General features: G+C 36.8%; 1 protein-coding gene across 1 annotated transcript in view; it reads left to right on the forward strand.

Moving 5' to 3' along the window:
• GRID2 (glutamate ionotropic receptor delta type subunit 2) overlaps nt 1-24,011 on the forward strand; it is a 2,072,895-nt gene that overhangs the window by 792,333 nt on the left and 1,256,551 nt on the right. The window contains exon 5 of the mRNA XM_053700169.1: nt 17,850-18,055. Within this exon, the coding sequence (XP_053556144.1) occupies nt 17,850-18,055 (206 nt within the window). The remainder of the gene's footprint in view (nt 1-17,849; nt 18,056-24,011) is intronic.

Below are 24,011 nucleotides of genomic sequence, written 5' to 3' on the forward strand. Positions count from 1 at the left end.
CTATATCATGGGTGGAAGCAGATATGCGGTATGAATTCAGCCTCGGCAACTGCTGTCTCCAAACAATAAGACTCAAATCCTGCCCAAGATATCGCTGACACATAATGGTTTATCAACTGGGTTATGTGTTAAAGGGACATGGAACCCCAAATTTTTCTTTCATGATTCTGATAGAGAATACAATTTTAAACAACGTTCCAATTTACTTCTATTATTTAATTTGCTTCCTTCTTTTCTTATGCTTGCTGAAAGGTTTATCTATGAAAGCTCAGGAGCAGCAGAGAAACTAGGTTCTAGCTGCTGATTTGTGGCTATCCCTTTAAATTATAGCGAAAGAGGGCAAATAAAATAGTGAAATTATGTTGCAGAGTTATTTAAATATGCACAGTAAACTTTGAAACTACAAGATTGTGTGCAGACTTGCAATAAATGAACATATTAGGTAATAAAAAAATATATTGCAAAATTGTTTTACTTTGCCTAATTAAACATTTATATTGCAATTGTAAGGTATTTATTGTCCTTTCAATCACTGATATATAGTAAGTTTATATAATAATACTTAAAACATTTTTTTAAAGGTTTTATAGGGAAAAAATAGCCCAGGTACTGAACTGATCATTTTTTATTTATTAGTAAAGATGGGTTAGAAGGTTTACCTATGATTTATGCTACAACCCGTGCTGTGGGAAGCCATAGTGTGATCAATCACACACTGCATTAGCTATCCTACTAGCTGGATTGCTGATGAGTTGCACCTGTTCTCAGCCAGGTGGTAATCTAAAACGTATTTAATACCAGACTTCCTGTCTATCACTTGACATCTGATGAGTTTTGCTTTTCTTGCTGGCTTTTTTTGGATTTTTTTTTTTTTTTGGTAATTTTGTTTGCCATATTTTTTTTTTTTTTTATTTGCCTGCTTAATGGACTACACTGGAAATGTATAAACCTTTGAAAAACAGAAGCCCTAAATAGAGAATACAATTACCAGCACCTGAATTTAGCAAAATAACAATCTTACACTTTATTAAGAAAGAGGTGATTTTATCTGTGTCAAGTGCAATGTGAAAAATAACATTTCCAGAAGGACATAATGTGCCTACTATAGGCCTAGATTTAGAGTTCGGCGGTAGCCGTCAAAACCAGCGTTAGAGGCTCCTAACGCTGGTTTTGGGCGCCCGCTGGTATTTGGAGTCAGTGATTAAAGGGTCTAACGCTCACTTTACAGCCGCGACTTTTCCATACCGCAGATCCCCCTACGCCATTTGCGTAGCCTATCTTTTCAATGGGATCTTCCTAACGCCGGTATTTAGAGTCGTTTCTGCAGTGAGCGTTAGAGCTCTAACGACAAGATTCCAGCCGCCTGAAAATAGCAGGAGTTAAGAGCTTTCTGGCTAACGCCGGTTTATAAAGCTCTTAACTACTGTACCCTAAAGTACACTAACACCCATAAACTACCTATGTACCCCTAAACCGAGCTCCCCCCACATCGCCGCCACTCGATTAAAATTTTTAACCCCTAATCTGCCGACCCGCCACCTACGTTATACTTATGTACCCCTAATCTGCTGCCCCTAACACCGCCGACCCCTGTATTATATCTATTAACCCCTAACTTGCCCCCCACAACGTCGCCGCAAGCTACTTAAAATAATTAACCCCTAATCTTCCGACCGCAAATCGCCGCCACCTACGTTATCCCTATGTACCCCTAATCTGCTACCCCTAACATCGCCGACCCCTATGTTATATTTATTAACCCCTAATCTGCCCCCCACAACGTCGCCGACACCTACCTACACTTATTAACCCCTAATCTGCCGACCGGAGCTCACCGCTATTCTAATAAATGGATTAACCCCTAAAGCTAAGTCTAACCCTAACACTAACACCCCCCTAAGTTAAATATAATTTTTATCTAACGAAATAAATTAACTCTTATTAAATAAATGATTCCTATTTAAAGCTAAATACTTACCTGTAAAATAAATCCTAATATAGCTACAATATAAATTATAATTATATTATAGCTATTTTAGGATTAATATTTATTTTACAGGCAACTTTGTAATTATTTTAACCAGGTACAATAGCTATTAAATAGTTAAGAACTATTTAATAGTTACCTAGTTAAAATAATAACAAATTTACCTGTAAAATAAATCATAACCTAAGATATAATTAAACCTAACACTACCCTATCAATAAAATAATTAAATAAACTACCTACAATTACCTACAATTAACCTAACACTACACTATCAATAAATTAATTAAACACAATTGCTACAAATAAATAAAATTAAATAAACTATCTAAAGTACAAAAAATAAAAAAGAACTAAGTTACAGAAAATAATAAAATATTTACAAACATAATAAAAATATTACAACAATTTTAAACTAATTACACCTACTCTAAGCCCCCTAATAAAATAACAAAGCCCCCCAAAATAAAAAATTCCCTACCCTATTCTAAAATACAAATATTACAAGCTCTTTTACCTTACCAGCCCTGAACAGGGCCCTTTGCGGGGCATGCCCCAAGAATTTCAGCTCTTTTGCCTGTAAAAAAAAACATACAATACCCCCCCCCAACATTACAACCCACCACCCACATACCCCTAATCTAACCCAAACCCCCCTTAAATAAACCTAACACTACCCCCCTGATGATCTTCCTACCTTGTCTTCACCATGCCAGGTTCACCGATCCGTCCTGGCTCCAAGATCTTCATCCAACCCAAGCGTGGGCTAGACATCCACTGAAGAAGTCCAGAAGAGGGTCCAAAGTCTTCCTCCTATCCGGCAAGAAGAGGACATCCGGACCGGCAAACATCTTCTCCAAGCGGCATCTTCTATCTTCTTCCATCCGATGACGACCGGCTCCATCTTGAAGACCTCCAGCGCGGATCCATCCTCTTCTTCCGACGACTAGACGACGAATGACGGTTCCTTTAAGGGACGTCATCCAAGATGGCGTCCCTCGAATTCCGATTGGCTGATAGGATTCTATCAGCCAATCGGAATTAAGGTAGGAATTTTCTGATTGGCTGATGGAATCAGCCAATCAGAATATAGTTCAATCCGATTGGCTGATCCAATCAGCCAATCAGATTGAGCTCGCATTCTATTGGCTGTTCCGATCAGCCAATAGAATGCGAGCTCAATCTGATTGGCTGATTGGATCAGCCAATCGGATTGAACTATATTCTGATTGGCTGATTCCATCAGCCAATCAGAAAATTCCTACCTTAATTCCGATTGGCTGATAGAATCCTATCAGCCAATCGGAATTCGAGGGACGCCATCTTGGATGACGTCCCTTAAAGGAACCGTCATTCGTCGTCTAGTCGTCGGAAGAAGAGGATGGATCCGCGCTGGAGGTCTTCAAGATGGAGCCGGTCGTCATCGGATGGAAGAAGATAGAAGATGCCGCTTGGAGAAGATGTTTGCCGGTCCGGATGTCCTCTTCTTGCCGGATAGGAGGAAGACTTTGGACCCTCTTCTGGACTTCTTCAGTGGATGTCTAGCCCACGCTTGGGTTGGATGAAGATCTTGGAGCCAGGACGGATCGGTGAACCTGGCATGGTGAAGACAAGGTAGGAAGATCATCAGGGGGGTAGTGTTAGGTTTATTTAAGGGGGGTTTGGGTTAGATTAGGGGTATGTGGGTGGTGGGTTGTAATGTTGGGGGGGGGTATTGTATGTTTTTTTTTACAGGCAAAAGAGCTGAAATTCTTGGGGCATGCCCCGCAAAGGGCCCTGTTCAGGGCTGGTAAGGTAAAAGAGCTTGTAATATTTGTATTTTAGAATAGGGTAGGGAATTTTTTATTGTGGGGGGCTTTGTTATTTTATTAGGGGGCTTAGAGTAGGTGTAATTAGTTTAAAATTGTTGTAATATTTTTATTATGTTTGTAAATATTTTATTATTTTCTGTAACTTAGTTCTTTTTTATTTTTTGTACTTTAGATAGTTTATTTAATTTTATTTATTTGTAGCAATTGTGTTTAATTAATTTATTGATAGTGTAGTGTTAGGTTAATTGTAGGTAATTGTAGGTAGTTTATTTAATTATTTTATTGATAGGGTAGTGTTAGGTTTAATTATATCTTAGGTTATGATTTATTTTACAGGTAAATTTGTTATTATTTTAACTAGGTAACTATTAAATAGTTCTTAACTATTTAATAGCTATTGTACCTGGTTAAAATAATTACAAAGTTGCCTGTAAAATAAATATTAATCCTAAAATAGCTATAATATAATTATAATTTATATTGTAGCTATATTAGGATTTATTTTACAGGTAAGTATTTAGCTTTAAATAGGAATCATTTATTTAATAAGAGTTAATTTATTTTGTTAGATAAAAATTATATTTAACTTAGGGGGGTGTTAGTGTTAGGGTTAGACTTAGCTTTAGGGGTTAATCCATTTATTAGAATAGCGGTGAGCTCCGGTCGGCAGATTAGGGGTTAATAATTGAAGGTAGGTGTCGGCGATGTTAGGGAGGGCAGATTAGGGGTTAATACTATTTATGATAGGGTTAGTGAGGCGGATTAGGGGTTAATAACTTTATTATAGTAGCGGTGCGGTCCGCTCGGCAGATTAGGGGTTAATAAGTGTAGGCAGGTGTCGGCGACGATGTGGGGGGCAGATTAGGGGTTAATAAATATAACATAGGGGTCGGCGATGTTAGGGCAGCAGATTAGGGGTACATAGGGATAACGTAGGTGGCGGCGGTTTACGGAGCGGCAGATTAGGGGTTAAAAGTGTAATGCAGGGGTCAGCGATAGCGGGGGCGGCAGATTAGGAGTTAATAAGTGTAAGGTTAGGGGTGTTTTAGACTCGGGGTACATGTTAGGGTGTTAGGTGCAGACTTAGGAGGTGTTTCCCCATAGGAAACAATGGGGGCTGCGTTAGGAGCTGAACGCTGCTTTTTTGCAGGTGTTAGGTTTTTTTTCAGCTCAAACAGCCCCATTGTTTCCTATGGGAGAATCGTGCACGAGCACGTTTTTGATGCCGGCCGCGTCCGTAAGCAACTCTGGTATCGAGAGTTGCATTTGCGGTATAAATGCTCTACGCTCCTTTTTTGGAGCCTAACGCAGCATTTGTTTGAACTCTCGATACCAGAGTTAAATTTATGGTGCGGCCAGAAAAAAACCCGCGGAGCGTTAACAGCCCTTTTACCGCCGAACTCTAAATCTAGGCCTTAGTATCAAACTTAACAGAATGTAAATAGTGTATGTACATAGTCATTATAAACATTATTATAGCAGGATTTTCAAAGCACATATTAAAGGGACATTGTACACTAGATTTTTCTTTGCATATATGTTTTGCAAATAATCCATTTATATAGCACATCTGGGAGTGTTTTTGTAGCAATGTATAGTTTTGCTTATTTTTAAATAACATTGTGCTGATTTTCAGACTCCTAAACAAGCCACAATATATACTGATGTCTTCAGATTCCTGCTATCTCCTGTTTATCTAATGTGTCTTGTCATATGCAGGGGAGGGGGGGTCTCTCTGCTCTTCATGCTTTCTCAGCCCATTTCAATGGGTGTCCCAGCCTAACCTCATCAACAGTGCTAAATCGCGGACTTCTAAGTCCTTTTATTAAAGGTTTTATACTGGATTTTCATATCAGTATCTGTGCATATTATTCTTTATATTAGTGTCTATTACATGAAATTATATGAGAATTGGTGTATACGGTCCCTTTAGGAAGGAAATGCAAAGGATGCTTCTTATTTGTTCCAACCCTAATGTGCTTACCCTATTTACCCTATGATACATTCACACTTTGAGATTGTGTAAATATCTGTGCACTTTTCAGATAATGAATCTTTAGGAGACCCAGGGGCATATTTATCAAGGTCTTGCAGACCTGATCCGACACTGCGGATCAGGTCCCCCAGACCTCACTGAATACGGCGAGCAATACGCTCGCCGTATTCAGCATTGCACCAGCAGCTCACAATAGCTGCTGGTGCAACGCTGCCCCCTGCAGACTCGCGGCCAATGGGCCGCCAGCAGGGGGGTGTCAATCAACCCGATCGTACTCAGAGCAGGCGGACAGGTTATGGAGCAGCAGTCTTTGTGACCGCTGCTTCATAACTGCTGTTTCTGACGAGTCTGAAGACTCGCCAGAAACAGGGGCCATCAAGCTGCACACGGAGCTTGTTAAATAGCTAAATATTTGATTTGTAATCAATTTATTATACTCTAGCAGGTAAAATAGTTTCTTGGGAACACATTGAAGAGGATACATTTTTTTTTTTCAGTACACTGTCCTTTTAAACTTGCAGTAGCAGACTCTGTACTGTCTGCAAGGACTCCAAAGATGCCTGCGCAGCTTCACAAATGGAGACTAATGCATCAAACACAAATAATTAAGGATTCAAATTTAACTATAAACAAAAATTTGGCAGGAAAATAATCACACACTTGCACAGATATTAAAGTAGCAATGAAACACAGAGATAAAATAACAGATACAACAAGTAAATCATGGTAATGTTATATTCAACATAGAAGATACTCAAAGTGAACATTAACCAGGAACCCCATTTTAAGATAAATAATATGAAGTAAAGGTCCCCTATTACCCAGTATATTACAGTAACTTCACAATCTAAACAAAAAGTAATTTATTACAAAATCAGAACAGTAAAGGCCAGCGAGCCGAGCTTCTTCCCCATTTAAAGTTTGAGAATAGAAATCATGATAATGTATTTATAATTTAATGGTCACAAATATACCAAATTTCAAATAATACAATTAATAAAATATGCTTAGTGTTCTTTAAAGTGAACAAACTTCCTGTTTTCCTCACATTAGGTAACATTTTTAAATAGGGTACTAAGACATAGAGGCCGATTTATGAAAGTGCGAGCGGACATGATCCGATGTAGCAGATCATGTCTGCTGCATATCGATAAATGCCGACAGCATACGCTGTCGGCATTTATCATTGCACAAGCAGTTCTGGTTAACTGCTTGTGCAATGCTGCCCCCTGCACATTCGTGGCCAATCGGCAGCTAGCAGGGGCTGCCAATCAAACCAATCGTATACGATCAGGCGGATTGCTGTCCGCTGCCTCTGAGACTGCTGCTTTTTTAACTCCTGTTTCTGGCGAGCCTGAAGGCTCGCGTGGAAACAGATGCATCCAGCTCCATATGGAGTTTGATGAATCGGCCCCATACTCTGTGGCCTCTATTTATCAAAGGTCTTGCGGACCTGATCCGACAATGCGGATCAGGTCTGCAAGACCTCGCTAAATGCGGAGAGCAATACGCTCTCCGCATTTAACATTGCACCAGCAGCTCACAAGAGCTGCTGGTGCAACGCCGCCCCCTGATTCGCGGCCAACCGGCTGCCCACAGGGAGGTATCAATCAACCCGATCGTACTCGATCAGGTTGATTTCCGGCGATTCCTGTCCTCCTGAAGACTCACCAGAAACACGGCCCTTCAAGCTCCATACGGAGATTGATAAATATGGGCCTGTATCTTAACCCAAAATGAAACCTGACAAACAAAATAAACTGATCTAACACTTTTTAACTATTTTGGTGCTACAGAGTTCGCAGCGAAGTCTGATGTTCCTTAATACCAGTTTGTTTTTGTATAGGAGTGTTTAACTAACAGAGGAAAACACCAAAGTGGCCATAATTACAGTTTATTTTATTTACAAAAATAGAATGAGTTTTAAAAATGACATCCAGTTGAAATTTAGGTAAACATAAACAGGGTTATTACAGAATAAAGTGCATATGAAGATCAAGCGGAACTTTTAAACAACTCTGTGGCATGTCAACTTCCGCTTCCAGCATAGACTATAAATGTGTAGGGTGAAGAGGATAATTCCATTGCATCTTTGGCATACAATATAAATAATCACATTCTCCTTAATCGATTTTAAATGTTTATTATTACCCTGAGGCTGATTCCATTTGCCTGATCACTATAATATCCTCATCTATGTCTCCAGACTGTCTTAAAGCTGTTTATTACTCATTTGGCATCACTCCATCTTCAGAACGTTCCTCTGCTTCAATGTGCTATGATAAACATACAGTTAATTTGCACTTATTACATCAACAATTTTATTTGCATTACAGCATTTATATGGTACCAAATAAAAGCTTTATGCCAGAATATTAAGCAGACCGAAAGACGTGCTGAATCCTTCTTTTCCTTGCTAAAGTATATAATAGCTCAAACAGAAACCACAGTTGTCCCTGATATGGTACCTTGTAAACATTGTTTCTCCTGTTGTTTGGTTACTCTTAATGTCTTTACCTGTTTATTAACAAAATTTACTTTTGAGAAAATCGGAAAACCATGTCCTGAGACATTTAGCATATTAAAAATATTTAAATCTATTCTTAATTGAAGCTCTTAAGCCATTTTTATTGGTATATAATAAAAGGTGCAAGATCTAAGCAAGATACCTGGGTTTGTTATTCAGTAAACAATACATACAGCTTGTCTCTATCACTTATCAAACTGACTATTCACTGGGTCATATTTAGAATGATAATGTCTTTGGGAACTATATAGCACTTAAAGGGACACAATACCCAAAAACTTTCTTTCATGATTAAGGTAGATAATACAATTTTAAACAACATTCCAATGTACTTCTTTTATCTAATTTGTTTTATTCTTTAGATATCCTTTAATGAAGAAATAGCAGTGCACATGGTGAGCCGATCACAGGAGGATGTGCAGCTACCAATCAGCAGCTATTAAACATATCTATATATGCATTTCAGCAAAAAATATCAAGAGAATGAAGCAAATTAGATAATAGAAGTAAATTAGAAAGTTGTTTATAATTGTATGCTCTTTCTAAATCATGGATGAAAAAAAATGGGATTCATGTCCCGTTAAAGGGACACTGAACCCAATTTTTTGCTTTCATAATTCAGATACAGCATACAATTTTACGCAACTTTCTAATTTACTCCTATTATCGATTTTTCTTCATTCTCTTGCTATCTTTATTCGAAAAGCAATAATGTAAGTTTAGAAGCAGGACCATTTTTGGTTCACAACCTGGGTTGTGCTTAATGATTGGTGGCTAAATGCACCTACCAATAAACAAGTGCTGTCCATGGTCTGAACCAAAAATTGGCTGGCTCCTTAGCTTAGATGCCTTCTTTTTCAAATAAAGATAGCAAGAGAACAAAGAAAAATTGATAATAGGAGTAAACTAGAAAGTTGCTTAAAATTGCACGCTCTATCTGAATCATGAAAGGAAAAAAAAAATGGGTTTAGTATCCCTTTAACCCACATAAATTTGTTGTGGGCACCAAAGAAACAAGTCTTACAAATGCAATGACACTGTGACCAGGCGCTGACGCTAATTCTTATTTTGTAAAATTATTTTTAAAACATGTTCTTGCTGTTTGTACATTAAACTACTAATGTAATCCATAAGACAATATTAAATGAAAAATAAAACTACATTGCAGTAAATATCCATTATTCTTTTTGTTTGAGTTTGCTATAAAATAGCTCAGAAAATGTTTCTTGTTCCATTTATCCATAGAGGGTGTAATATTTCTGTTATACTTACATGTTTATATAACCCTGCAACATGTTGTGTATTGATTTATTAGTTCAGAAGACAAGCTCAATTACATCTGTCTCTAGTAAGCCAGATAATGTGTGTGTGTATATGTATGTATATGTGTGTGTGTGTATATATATATATTTATATATATATATATATATATATATATATATATATATATATATATATATATATATATATATATATGTGTGTGTGTATATATATATATATATATATATATATATATATATATACATATATATGTATATATATATATGGGTAGGCTTACCAGAAGTCCCACTTTTACTGGGAAATGTTTGGATCAGCCAATCGGATTGAACTTGATTCTGATTGGCTGATTCCATCAGCCAATCAGAATATTCCTACCTTAATTCCAATTGGCTGATAGAATCCTATCAGCCAATCGGAATTCGAGGGACGCCATCTTGGATGACGTCATTTAAAGGAACCGTCATTCGGCGAGTAGGCGTCGGGAGAAGAGGATGTTCCGCGTCGGATGGAAGATGATGGCTCCCAAAGAAAGAAGATTGAAGATGCCGTTGATAGAAGACTTCAGCCGGATCATGGACCTCTTCAGCTCCCGCTTGGATGAAGACTTCAGCCGGATCATGGACCTCTTCAGCTCCCGCTTGGATGATGACTTCAGCCGGATCATGGACCTCTTCAGCCCCCCGCTTGGGCTTGGATCAGGACATCGGAGGAGCTCTTCTGGATCGATCGGTGAACCTGGTATGGTGAAGATAAGGTAGGAAGATCTTCAGGGGCTTAGTGTTAGGTTTATTTAAGGGGGGTTTGGGTTAGATTAGGGGTATGTGGGTGGTGGGTTGTAATGTTGGGGGGGGGTATTGTATGTTTTTTTTTACAGGCAAAAGAGCTGAATTCTTTGGGGCATGCCCCGCACAGGGCCCTGTTCAGGGCTGGTAAGGTAAAAGAGCTTTGAACTTTAGTAATTTAGAATAGGGTAGGGCATTTTTTTTATTTTGGGGGTCTTTGTTATTTTATTAGGGGGCTTAGAGTAGGTGTAATTAGTTTAAAATTGTTGTAATATTTTTCTGATGTTTGAAAATATTTTTTTATTTTTTGTAACTTAGTTCTTTTTTATTTTTTGTACTTTAGTTAGTTTATTTCATTGTATTTATTTGTAGATATTGTATTTAATTAATGTATTGATAGTTTAGTGTTAGGTTTAATTGTAGGTAATTGTAGGTATTTTATTTAATTAATTTATTGATAGTGTAGTGTTAGGTTTAATTGTAACTTAGGTTAGGATTTATTTTACAGGTAATTTTGTAATTATTTTAACTATTTTAGCTATTGTACCAGGTTAAAATAAATACAAAGTTACCTGTAAAATAAATATAAATCCTAAAATAGCTATAATATAAATATAATTTATATTGTAGCTATATTAGGGTTTATTTTACAGGTAAGTATTTAGCTTTAAATAGGAATAATTTATTTAATAAGAGTTAATTAATTTCATTAGATGTAAATTATATTTAATTTAGGGGGGTGTTAGTGTTAGGGTTAGACTTAGCTTTAGGGGTTAATAAATTTATTAGAATAGCGGTGAGCTCCAGTCGGCAGATTAGGGGTTAATGTTTGAAGTTAGGTGTCGGCGATGTTAGGGAGGGCATATTAGGGGTTAATACTATTTATTATAGGGTTAGTGAGGCGGATTAGGGGTTAATAACTTTATAATAATAGCGGTGCGGTCCGGTCGGCAGATTAGGGGTTAATAAGTGTAGGCAGGTGGAGGCGACGTTGTGGGGGGCAGATTAGGGGTTAATAAATATAATATAGGGGTCGGCGGTGTTAGGGGCAGCAGATTAGGGGTACATAGCTATAATGTAGCTGGCGGCGGCGTGCGGACGGCAGATTAGGGGTTAATAAGTGTAGGCAGGGGGAGGCGACGTTGTGGGGGGCAGATTAGGGGTTAATAAATATAATATAGGGGTCGGCGGTGTTAGGGGCAGCAGATTAGGGGTACATAAGTATAATGTAGCTGGCGGTCGGCAGATTAGGGGATAAAAAAATTTAATAGAGTGGCGGCGATGTGGGGGGGGACCTCGGTTTAGGGGTACATAGGTAGTTTATGGGTGTTAGTGTACTTTAGAGCACAGTAGTTAAGAGCTTTATAAACCGGCGTTAGCCCAGAAAGCTCTTAACTACTGACTTTTTTCTGCGGCTGGAGTTTTGTCGTTAGAATTCTAACGCTCACTTCAGCCACGACTCTAAATACCGAAGTTAGAAAGATCCCATTGAAAAGATAGGATACGCAATTGACGTAAGGGGATCTGCGGTATGGAAAAGTCGCGGCAGAAAAGTGAGCGTTAGACCCTTTTTTGACTGACTCCAAATACCGGTGGTAGCCTAAAACCAGCGTTAGGAGCCTCTAACGCTGGTTTTCACGGCTACCGCCAAACTCCAAATCTAGGCCATATTGTTTTAAAAGATAGATAATCCCTTTATTACCCATTCCCCAGTTTTTTAGTTAGTGTACTTTAGAGCACAGTAGTTAAGAGCTTTATAAACCGGCGTTAGCCCAGAAAGCTCTTAACTACTGACTTTTTTCTGCGGCTGGAGTTTTGTCGTTAGAATTCTAACGCTCACTTCAGCCACGACTCTAAATACTGAAGTTAGAAAGATCCCATTGAAAAGATAGGATACGCAATTGACGTAAGGGGATCTGCGGTATGGAAAAGTCGCGGCTGAAAAGTGAGCGTTAGACCCTTTTTTGACTGACTCCAAATACCGGTGGTAGCCTAAAACCAGCGTTAGGAGCCTCTAACGCTGGTTTTCACGGCTACCGCCAAACTCCAAATCTAGGCCGTATTGTTTTAAAAGATAGATAATCCCTTTATTACCCATTCCCCAGTTTTGCATAAACAACACAGTTATATTAATATACTTTTTACCTCTGTGATTACCTTGTATCTAAGAACCTTCTTCCAGCCCCCTGATCACATGACTGTGACTGTTTATTATCTATTGTCTTCCATTTAGCATTGTCTTGTGCTAACTTTCTGTGCCTGAACACAGTGTTATCTATATGGCCCACATGAACTACTAAGTCTTTTGTTGTGAAAAACAATTTAAAAAGCATTTGATTAGGGGCAGCCCTCAAGGGCTTAGCAATTAGCATATGAGCCTACCTAGGTTTAGTTTAAACTAAGAATACCAAGAGAAAAAAGCAAATTTGATGATAAAAGTAAATTGGAAAGTTGACTAAAATTACAGGCCCTATCTAAATAATGAAAGTTTAATTTTGACTAGACTGTCCCTTTAATATTGGAATATGGTTCAGTGATGTTTTGTTAGTGTCGGAATATGCACAAGTTGAATTAAAAAATGTAGGAAAGTGATTCTTACTTTCAGTTGTAATGGTGTTGGATAAAGGTGTATATATATGATAGTTATTTGGATATCCTTTTTTACTTTGTGTTCTTTATTTTTTGTATAGTTGTTGGTCTTTAAAAATGTCCAAAATAGGACCAAAGGGTTGACCTTATATAAAAACTGGACATCTGTGCTATATAATAAAGATTGCATTTTTGTATACTGATTAAGAACTCTGAGTGCCTCCTTTGAGAAGACTTGCTTTTATATATATATATATATATATATATATATATATATATATGTGTGTATATATATATATATACACTATATATATATATATATATTTATATATGTGTGTGTATATATATATATATATATATATATACACTATATATATATATATATATATATATATATATATACACTGATCAGCCATAATATTAAAACCATCTGTCTAATATCATGCAGGTTCCCCTAATATCACTTAAGTCAAGGCATTTACTCCACAAGACCTTTGAACGTGTTCTGTGGTACCTGGCACCTAGCCATTAGCAGCAGATCCTTTAAGTCGTGCAAATTGCGAGTTGGGGTCTCCTTGGATCGGATTTGTTGTTCCTGCACATCCCACAGATGCTCAATAGGATTGAGATCTGGGGAATTTGGATGCTAAGGCAACACCTTGAACCCTTTGTCACGTTCCTCAAACTATTCCTGAACAATTTATTGCAGTGCTGCAGGGTGCTTTATCCTGCTGAAAAGAGGCCACTGCCATCAGGGAAAACCATTGCCAAGAAGGGATGTATGTGGTCTGTAACAATCCCTAGGTAGGGGGTACCTGTCAAAGTAACATCCACTTGAATGCCCAAGGTTTCCTAGCAGATTGCCCAGAGCATAACACTGTATCTGCCAGCCTTGCCTTCTTTTTATAGTGCATATTGCTGCCATCTCTTCCCCAGGTAAACCAGGCACATGCACACGGCCAACCAACTGATCTGAAAGAAAATGTGATTCATCAAACCAGACAACCTCCTTCCATTGCTCCAGAGTCCAGTTCTGATGCTCACATCCCTATTAAAGGCACTTTCGGCAGTAGACAGGGGTCATCATGGGTACTGTTACTGGTCTGCGGCTACGCAGTCCCATACACAGCGAACTGTGAAGCACTGTGTTTTCTGACACCTTTCTATCATGGCCAGCATTTATTTTTTTCAGCAGTTTCAACTACAGTAGCTCTTATGTGTGATAAACCAGACGGGCTAGCCTTCACACCCCACGTGCATCAATGGGCCTTGGGTACCCATGACCCTGAAACCAGTTCACTGGTTGTCCTTCCTTGCACCACTTTTGGATGCTCTGACCCAGGCGCCTAGACATCACTATTTGGCCCTTGTCAAAGTCACTCGGATCTTTTCATATGCCCATTTTTCCTGCTTCCAACACATGAATTTCAAGAACTGACTGTTCACTTGCTGCCTGATATATCCCACCCTTAACAGGTGCCATTGTGACAATATATTCAATATTAATCATTTCACCTTTCAGTGGTTTTAATGTTGTTGCTGATCATTGTATATGTGCTGCTCAGATATTATGCAAGTCCATTTTGGTAATATAATTTCCCTGATGTTTGTTTCATCGGAAGATTGAATAACGCTTTGTTTCATATAATCTATTTTTCTAGACAATAATGAAATAGGACACTATTATTGTATGTATATTAACATTAACATAGTTGTGATATGTAGAAAATATGGGGAAAAAGCTACCATTTTCCTATCTCTCTTGTTTTACGTGTTGTGTTTCTAATGCAAAAATGTTTGTGTTTTGACTCAAACGGAAGAAAAACAAGAACTTGATAATTTAATATTTGTGTCCCTCTAATTTTGTTAATGACATCATACACCAGAGGAAGACAAATCTGATTAAAATTTAGGACCCAGTAAGAATATTTAGATGCCAGACAGTAGTATATAGGAGAATAACCCCAAAAGTTGTGAGCGAGGGGTAAAATTGTAGAAGCCAGTGGCTCCCAGACTCCTTGGTTTGTCGAGCCCTGTCATACACAAATGATGAAATAATCAGTGACATAATTAATAACATTGCAAGCAAAATGTATCAACCACACGGCTTTCAATTATTCCTGCACATTATATACTTTTACCAAATTAACCTATCATTACAAACACTGACATTATGGTAACTATTTGGCAGTTCCCATAGAGGGTGCAGTACATTCTGTGGAACATAACACACTAACTACAGTATGAACCACAGTGACTGCTAATATGGTCAAGTGCTCATTTATATCTTTCCTTAAAGGGATATTCTAGTAAAAAAAGTTGAAGTTAGAATATTGTGCACGCGTTAACGTATTCCCTCATAAAAACAGAATCTGTTCTATTTGTTTATGAATATATATTTCCACATATATCTGATGGTAATATATATATGCAATATTGGAATGTGAAAAATTTACAGTAAATACATAGTTAAAACCTTTATTAAATATGAATATTGCATAAATATGCTTTAACTACTTCATCTACTTGACAGCAAAGGACTCCAATGCACACACACACACACACACCTATATATATATATATATATATATATATATATATATATATACAGGGAGTGCAGAATTATTAGGCAAATGAGTATTTTGACCACATCATCCTCTTTATGCATGTTGTCTTACTCCAAGCTGTATAGGCTCGAAAGCCTACTACCAATTAAGCATATTAGGTGATGTGCATCTCTGTAATGAGAAGGGGTGTGGTCTAATGACATCAACACCCTATATCAGGTGTGCATAATTATTAGGCAACTTCCTTTCCTTTGGCAAAATGGGTCAAAAGAAGGACTTGACAGGCTCAGAAAAGTCAAAAATAGTGAGATATCTTGCAGAGGGATGCAGCACTCTTAAAATTGCAAAGCTTCTGAAGCGTGATCATCGAACAATCAAGCGTTTCATTCAAAATAGTCAACAGGGTTGCAAGAAGCGTGTGGAAAAACCAAGGCACAAAATAACTGCCCATTAACTGAGAAAAGTCAAGCGTGCAGCTGCCAAGATGCCACTTGCCACCAGTTTGGCCATATTTCAGAGCTGCAACATCACTGGAGTGCCCAAAAGCACAAGGTGTGCAATACTCAGAGACATGGCCAAGGTAAGAAAGGCTGAAAGACGACCACCACTGAACAAGACACACAAGCTGAAACGTCAAGACTGGGCCAAGAAATATCTCAAGACTGATTTTTCTAAGGTTTTATGGACTGATGAAATGAGAGTGAGACTTGATGGGCCAGATGGATGGGCCTGTGGCTGGATTGGTAAAGGGCAGAGAGCTCCAGTCCGACTCAGACGCCAGCAAGGGTGGAGGTGGAGTACTGGTTTGGGCTGGGTATCATCAAAGATGAGCTTGTGGGGCCTTTTCGGGTTGAGGATGGAGTCAAGCTCAACTCCCAGTCCTACTGCCAGTTTCTGGAAGACACCTTCTTCAAGCAGTGGTACAGGAAGAAGTCTGCATCCTTCAAGAAAAACATGATTTTCATGCAGGACAATGCTCCATCACACGCGTCCAAGTACTCCACAGAGTGGCTGGCAAGAAAGGGTATAAAAGAAGAAAATCTAATGACATGGCCTCCTTGTTCACCTGATCTGAACCCCATTGAGAACCTGTGGTCCATCATCAGATGTGAGATTTACAAGGAGGGAAAACAGTACACCTCTCTGAACAGTGTCTGGGAGGCTGTGGTTGCTGCTGCACGCAATGTTGATGGTGAACAGATCAAAACACTGACAGAATCCATGGATGGCAGGCTTTTGAGTGTCCTTGCAAAGAAAGGTGGCTATATTGGTCACTGATTTGTTTTTGTTTTGTTTTTGAATGTCAGAAATTTATATTTGTGAATGTTGAGATGTTATATTGGTTTCACTGGTAAAAATAAATAATTGAAATGGGTATATATTTGTTTTTTGTTAAGTTGCCTAATAATTATGCACAGTAATAGTCACCTGCACACACAGATATCCCCCTAAAATAGCTATAACTAAAAACAAACTAAAAACTACTTACAAAACTATTCAGCTTTGATATTAATGAGTTTTTTGGGTTCATTGAGAACATGGTTGTTGTTCAATAATAAAATTAATCCTCAAAAATACAACTTGCCTAATAATTCTGCACTCCCTGTATATATATATGTGTGTGTGTATGTTCACTGTGTGTGTATGTATATATATATATATATATATATATATATATATGATAAAAAAAATGTTTATTTTTCTACATTTATATTTTCAATATTTCTGTAGGATAAGTATATGTTTTTATACAAAGCTTTTTGCTCATTTCTATTTTCTGTTAATCAGATACAATTTTCTTGAAAATCGTTTTTCACATACAAATAAAATATATCATGTTTTTCATTTATCTTGATAAAATAGGTTTTTTATATTTTGTTTGACATTTCTGGATTGTAATGTGACATCTGTTTTGACATTAGTAAACACTATCATTACTTTTTCAGTTTAACATTTTAACATTTATTGGAAAGTGAATAATATGGCATAAAACGGTTAATTTTATATAATGATTATTTTGAAAATAAATACAATAATTGTTGTGTTTAATCAATTGTGATTACAAAAATTAGAACCTAAAAGGCTATTTTATATTTTAGAATGTAAATTATAGATATCAATAGATAATAGCTCCAAACAGTAACAAACGCAATCTGTGTCCACTTTCAATAAAGGCTTTCCAATGCAGTTAAACATATGTGCAGCTTAACCTTCTATTTCATAATGCTGAGTTCCAAACCAAGCTAGGCATTTTATGGATGTATTTCTGTTAACTGATTAGCATTTTGATGGACTTTTGATGTTCCTAGATATCCGTGGAATTCAAGAGTTTTTGGATAAAGTATCTCAGCAGGGAATGGATGTAGCTCTGCAGAAGGTAGAAAACAACATTAATAGGATGATCACAGGACTCTTTGCCTCAATGCGAATAGAAGAGCTGAATCGCTATAGGGACACACTGAGAAGGGCTATTTTAGTTATGAGTCCAACTACTGCCAAATCCTTCATTACTGAGGTAAGAGAGCCAATTTTAATATGTTCTTTAGCTCGTATTTTAATCTTGTTTTCTTTTTTGCTTTTTTCCATTGTGAATTATTTGGGACCTTATTTAAATAAAATTTCATGTCATTGTATTATTATTATTATTAATAATAATAATAATAATAATAATAATAATATTTGTATTGTAATGTTCCAAAAGAATGTATGCCGGTATCTAAAACAAATCTTAAAAACAGGGGCACTTTCATTCATTAAACTTTAAAAACATGCTTATTTTTTAAAATACCTTTGCGTTATGGTAAACATACCGCCAATCCTCCGCCGCAGCTCCTGCTTTCATTAGCATATTGATGATGATCCGGCTTTCTCCAATCGTTGCGTGCCTTAGAGCTGGATGCCAAAGGGGGCACACAATGATTGTAGGATGCCAGATCGTCATCGATATGCTAAAGAAAGCAGGAGCTTCAGGAGGAGGATCGCCGGTCTGTTTTCCATAAAGACAGGTAAGTATTTTAAAAAAAATAAGCATCTTTGTAAAGTTTAATGAATGAAAGTGCCCCTGTTTCTAAGAGTATTTTTAGATATGGGGTACTTATTTATTAAACTTTACATTCACTTTAATGTAGCTCCCACCATCAAACAATTATATAACTCTTTAAGTATATACCTGAAATTTTTTTATTCAATAATGAAAGCACTGAATGTCTTTTCTCTTTCATTGTATACAAAATGCAAGCAATACAAATAACTGACATTTTGGTGTGATACATTGATGTAAATTTGCAGTGAAAAATATCTTAAATAATTTGTTAAGCAACACAGTCAAAATAATCATATTTCATATTAAATATAGGGTGGGAATCAGAAGTATTGAATACATTGTAGAATTCAAGTTGCAGGGATAATTTTCTCTCGTTGTTTCTTTTTATAACAGATATGCTAGATATATTTATATATACTTTTAAAATATACTCCTACATCTTTACTGTAGTAATGTGTCATATGTAGAAGCACAGTACTTTTATTCTGCTGTCCTTGCACATGAATTACTCAAGATTGTTCTAGACATAAATTCTTTCTAAATTGAGCCGTTGAAGTTCACTGCACATTCTGATGATTGGTGACCATGGTCTTGTAGAGAGGATAAACAAGGAATGAATTGAGCCAAATGCTCTGAATAGAACTAGTTTTCCTGTGTGTATTGCTTAGTAAGTATAGTTTTCCATTTTTATTTTTTATTTAGCTTTCTTTAGACCATGTTTTGTCTGTTTAATGGGAAGGAAAAGGGCGAAAAGAAAATACTCTAATATGTTAGGATATTTTATTATTGCACTATTGTTTGCATATAACTATCGGCCATATTACGAGTTTTGCGTTATGAGCGGCTCGGTAATAATTTGCAAGTTATTTCCACCGCTCACCTTTAATAACGCTGCTATTACAGGTTTGCAAAAACCCGGCAATATGGCAGCGTTGAGCTCCATACCGCACACAAATACCAGCGCTGCTTTGAGCTGGTTTTACGTGCTCATGCACAATTTCCCCATAGACATCAATGGGAAGAGCCGGCTAAAAAAAGCCTAAGATCTGCAAGAAAGGAGCGTAAAGCAGCGTAATGCAACCCCATTGATTCCTATGGGGAAAGAAAATTTATGTTTACACCTAACACCCTAACATAAACCCTGAGTCTAAACACCCCTAATTTGCTGCCCCCAACATCACCGACACCTACATTACACTTATTAACCCCTAATCTGCTGCCCCCAATCTCGTCACTACCTACATTACACTTATTAACCCCTAATCTGCCGCTCCCAATGTCGTCGCTACCTACCTACACTTAATAACCCCTAATCTGCCGCCCACAAACGTCGTCGCCACTATACTAAAGTTATTAACCCCTAAACCTAACTCTAAGTCTAACCCTAACTCTAACTTAACTCTAACACCCACTAACTTTAACATAATTAAAATAAATCTAAATAAAAATGACAATTAATACCTAAATAATTGCTATTTAAAACTAAATACTTACCTATAAAATAAACCCTAAGCTAGATAAAATATAACTAATAGTTAGTTTTATTTTTATTTCACAGCTAAGTTTGTTTTTATTTTAACTAGGTAAAATAATACAATAATACAATAGTTATTAAATATTTAATAGCTACCTAGTTAAAATAAATACAAATTTACCTGTAATATAAACCTAACCTGTCTTACACTAACACCTAACATTACACTACAATTAAATCAATTACATTAATAAAATACAATTAACTAAATTACAAAAAAAAAATAAACACTATATTACACAAAATAAAAATATTTAAACTAATTACACCTAATCTAATAGCCCTATCAAAATAAAAAAGACCCCCCAAAATAAAAAAAACCCTAGCCTAAACTTAACTGCCAATATCCCTTTAAAGGACCTTTTGTTGGGCATTGCCCCAAAGAAATCAGCTCTTTTACCTGTAAAAAAAAATACAAACAACCCCCCAACAGTAAAACCCACCATCCACACAACCAAACCCCCCAAATAAAATCCTATCTAAACAACCTAAGCTCTCCAATGCCCTGAAAAGGGTATTTGGATGGGCATTGCCCTTAAAAGGGCATTTAGCTCTTTTCCATTGCCCAAACCCTAAGCTAAAAATAAAACCCACCCAATAAACCCTCAAAAAAACCTAACACTAACCCCTGAAGATCCACTTACAGTTTTTGAAGACCGGACATCCATCCTCATCAAGCAGGGCAGAAGTCCTCAATGAAGCCGGGAGAAGTCTTCATCCAAGCGGGCAGAAGTCCTCAACGAAGCCGGGAGAAGTCTTCATCCAAGCGGGCAGAAGTCCTTAACGAAGCCGGGAGAAGTCTTCATCCAGACGGCATCTTCTATCTTCATCCTTCCAACGCGGAGCGGCTCCATCTTCAAGACATCCGGTGCGGAGTATCCTCTTTTGTCGATGGCTACTGAAGAATGAAGGTTCCTTTAAGGGACGTCATCCATGATGGCATCCCTTGAATTCCGATTGGCTGATAGAATTCTATCAGGAATTATCATGTAGCCGCTCCACGTAGGAAGGATGAAGATAGAAGATGCCGTCTGGATGAAGAATTCTGCCCGCCTGGAGGACCACTTCTTGCCGCTTGGATGAAGACTTCTCCCGGCTTTGTTGAGGATTTCTGCCTGCTTGGATGAAGACTTCTCCCTGCTTGATGAGGATGGATGTCAAGTCTTTAAAAACTGTAAGTGGATCTTCGGGGGCTAGTGTTAGGTTTTTTTTAAGGGTTTATTGGGTTGGTTTTATTTTTAGCTTAGGGTTTGGGCAATGGAAAAGAGCTAAATGTCCTTTTAAGGGCAATGCCCATCCAAATGCCCTTTTCAGGGCAATGGGGAGCTTAGGTTTTTTAGATAGGATTTTATTTGGGGGGTTTGGTTGTGTGGGTGGTGAGTTTTACTGTTGGGGGGTTGTTTGTATTTCTTATTACAGGTAAAAGAGCTGATTTCTATGGGGCAATGCCCCGCAAAAGGCCCTTTTAAGGGCTATTGGTAGTTTAGTTTAGGCTAGGGTTTTTTTATTTGGGGGGGGGGGGGGGGTATTTTCATAGGGCTATTAGATTAGGTGTAATTAGTTTAAATATTTGATAATTTATTTTTTATTTTGTGTAATTTATTATTTATTTATTTTTTAATTTAGTTAATTGTATTTAATTAATGTAATTGATTTAATTGTAGTGTAATGTTAGGTTTTAGTGTATGACAGGTTAGGTTTTATTTTACAGGTAAATTTGTATTTATTTTAACTAGGTAGCTAGTAAATAGTTAATAACTATTTACTAACTAGTCTACCTAGTTAAAATAAATACAAACTTGCCTGTGAAATAAAAATAAAACCTAAGCTAGCTACAATGTAACTATTAGTTATATTGTAGCTAGCTTAGGGTTTATTTTACAGGTAAGTATTTAGTTTTAAATAGGAATTATTTAGTTAATTATAGTAATTTTTATTTAGATTTATTTTAATTATATTAAAGTTAGGGGTGTTAGAGTTAGACTTAGGGTTAGGTTTAGGGGTTAATAACTTTAGTATAGTTGTGGCGGTGACGTTGGGGGTGGCAGATTATGGGTTAATAAATAATAATATTTAACTAGTGTTTGCGATGCGGGAGTGCTGCGGTTTAGGGGTTAATATGTTTATTATAGTGGCGGCGATGTCTGGAGTGGCAGATTAGGGGTTAATAATTTTATTTTAGTGTTTGTGATGCGGGAAGGCCTCGGTTTAGGGGTTAGTAGGTAGTTTATGGGTGTTAGTGTACTTTGTATCACTTTAGTTATGAGTTTTATGCTACAGATTTGTAACGTAAAACTCATAACTACTGACTTTAGATGGCGGTACGAATCTTGACGGTATAGGGTGTACCTCTCACTTTTTGGCCTCCCAGGCAAAACTCGTAATACTGGCGCTATGGAAGTCCCATTGAAAAAGGACTTTTTGAAAAGTGCTGTAGTTACGTTGCGTTACGGCCAAAAAAGTGTGCGGTACACCTATACCTGCAAGACTCGTAATAGCAGCGGTAGTGAAAAAGCAGCGTTATGAGGCTTTTTCACACATAATGCAAAACTCGTAATCTAGCCGTATGTGTTTAACCCTTGCAAATTAATTTAACACATAGTTAAAGTCAGTTCCAGAGCAGCAATGCATTATTGGGAGCTTGCTAAACACATTTGATAAGCCAATGACAAGAGACAAATGTGTGTAGCCACCAAGCGCCAGCTAGCTTTTAGAAGTGCATTGTACATATGTTTTTTAATAAAGGATTCCAAGGGAACAAAGTAAATTTAATAGGTTAATTTAAAAATGTCTTTAAATTGCATGCTCAAGAATATTTTATCATATTTTATATTGCCAAACAAGACTTACTTTATAGTATGTTTTATTTTTGTTTATTTTTTACTTTTTTATCTTTTAAACATGGTTAAATAATAGTTATATTCCTTGTTTGAAAGAGCTGATTCACATACTCTCGTGAAAATAAATCCTGTAAAATGAATAGGGATGGGCGAATATTAAGGCACAATTATTAAAAATAGCAAATATTAGCTGCAATCATTCATTCACAAACAGACATAAAAGTCAAAATTAAACTTTCATGATTAAGAAAGAGTTTATAATTAAAAAAATGTAATTTACTTCAATTATCAAATGTACTTTGTTGTCATGGTGTCCTTTGTTAAAGTGCATTTTGGCTTGGGATAGTGCATGTGACTGGGAACATTATAAGGCAGTACTGTTTGCAACAATGTTTGGAACAATGTTATTATTAGTATCACTAAGTACCTAGATATATTTTTTCTATAGTTTCAAACTCTTAAGCATTCCCCTTTTACCAAAGTTTTTTTTTTTTTACTAAAAGGGATAGTAAACTCCAAAAATGTTATTGTTTAAAAATATGGATAATCCCTTCATTTACCATTCCCCAGTTTTGCATAACCAACAATATTATAGAAATATACTTTTTACCTCTGTGATTACCTTGTATCTAAGTTTCTGCAGACTGTCCCCTTATCTCAGATCTTTTGACAGACTTACATTTTAGCCAATTAGTGCTGACTGTTGTAACATCACGTGCAGGAGCACAATGTTATTTATATGAAACACATGAAATAACGCAATCTAGCTGTGAAAAACTGGCAAATACATTCAGATAAGAGGCGGCCGGCCTTCGAAGGCTTAAAAACTAGCATATGAGCCTACCTAGGCTTAGATTTCAACTAAGAATACCAAGAGAACAAAGCAATTTTGATGATAAAAGTAAATTTGAAAGTTGATTAAAATGACATGTGCTATCTGAATCATGGACGTTTAATTTGGACTTTACTATCCCTTTAAAGGGACAGCACAACATTTTCTGCAGTCTTTCAAAAGATTAACATATCATGACACTCTAGATGTAGTTATAACAGA

The sequence above is a fragment of the Bombina bombina genome, chromosome 2, assembly GCF_027579735.1.
Source record: "Bombina bombina isolate aBomBom1 chromosome 2, aBomBom1.pri, whole genome shotgun sequence".
In the NCBI taxonomy this organism is placed as follows: Eukaryota; Metazoa; Chordata; class Amphibia; order Anura; family Bombinatoridae; genus Bombina; species Bombina bombina.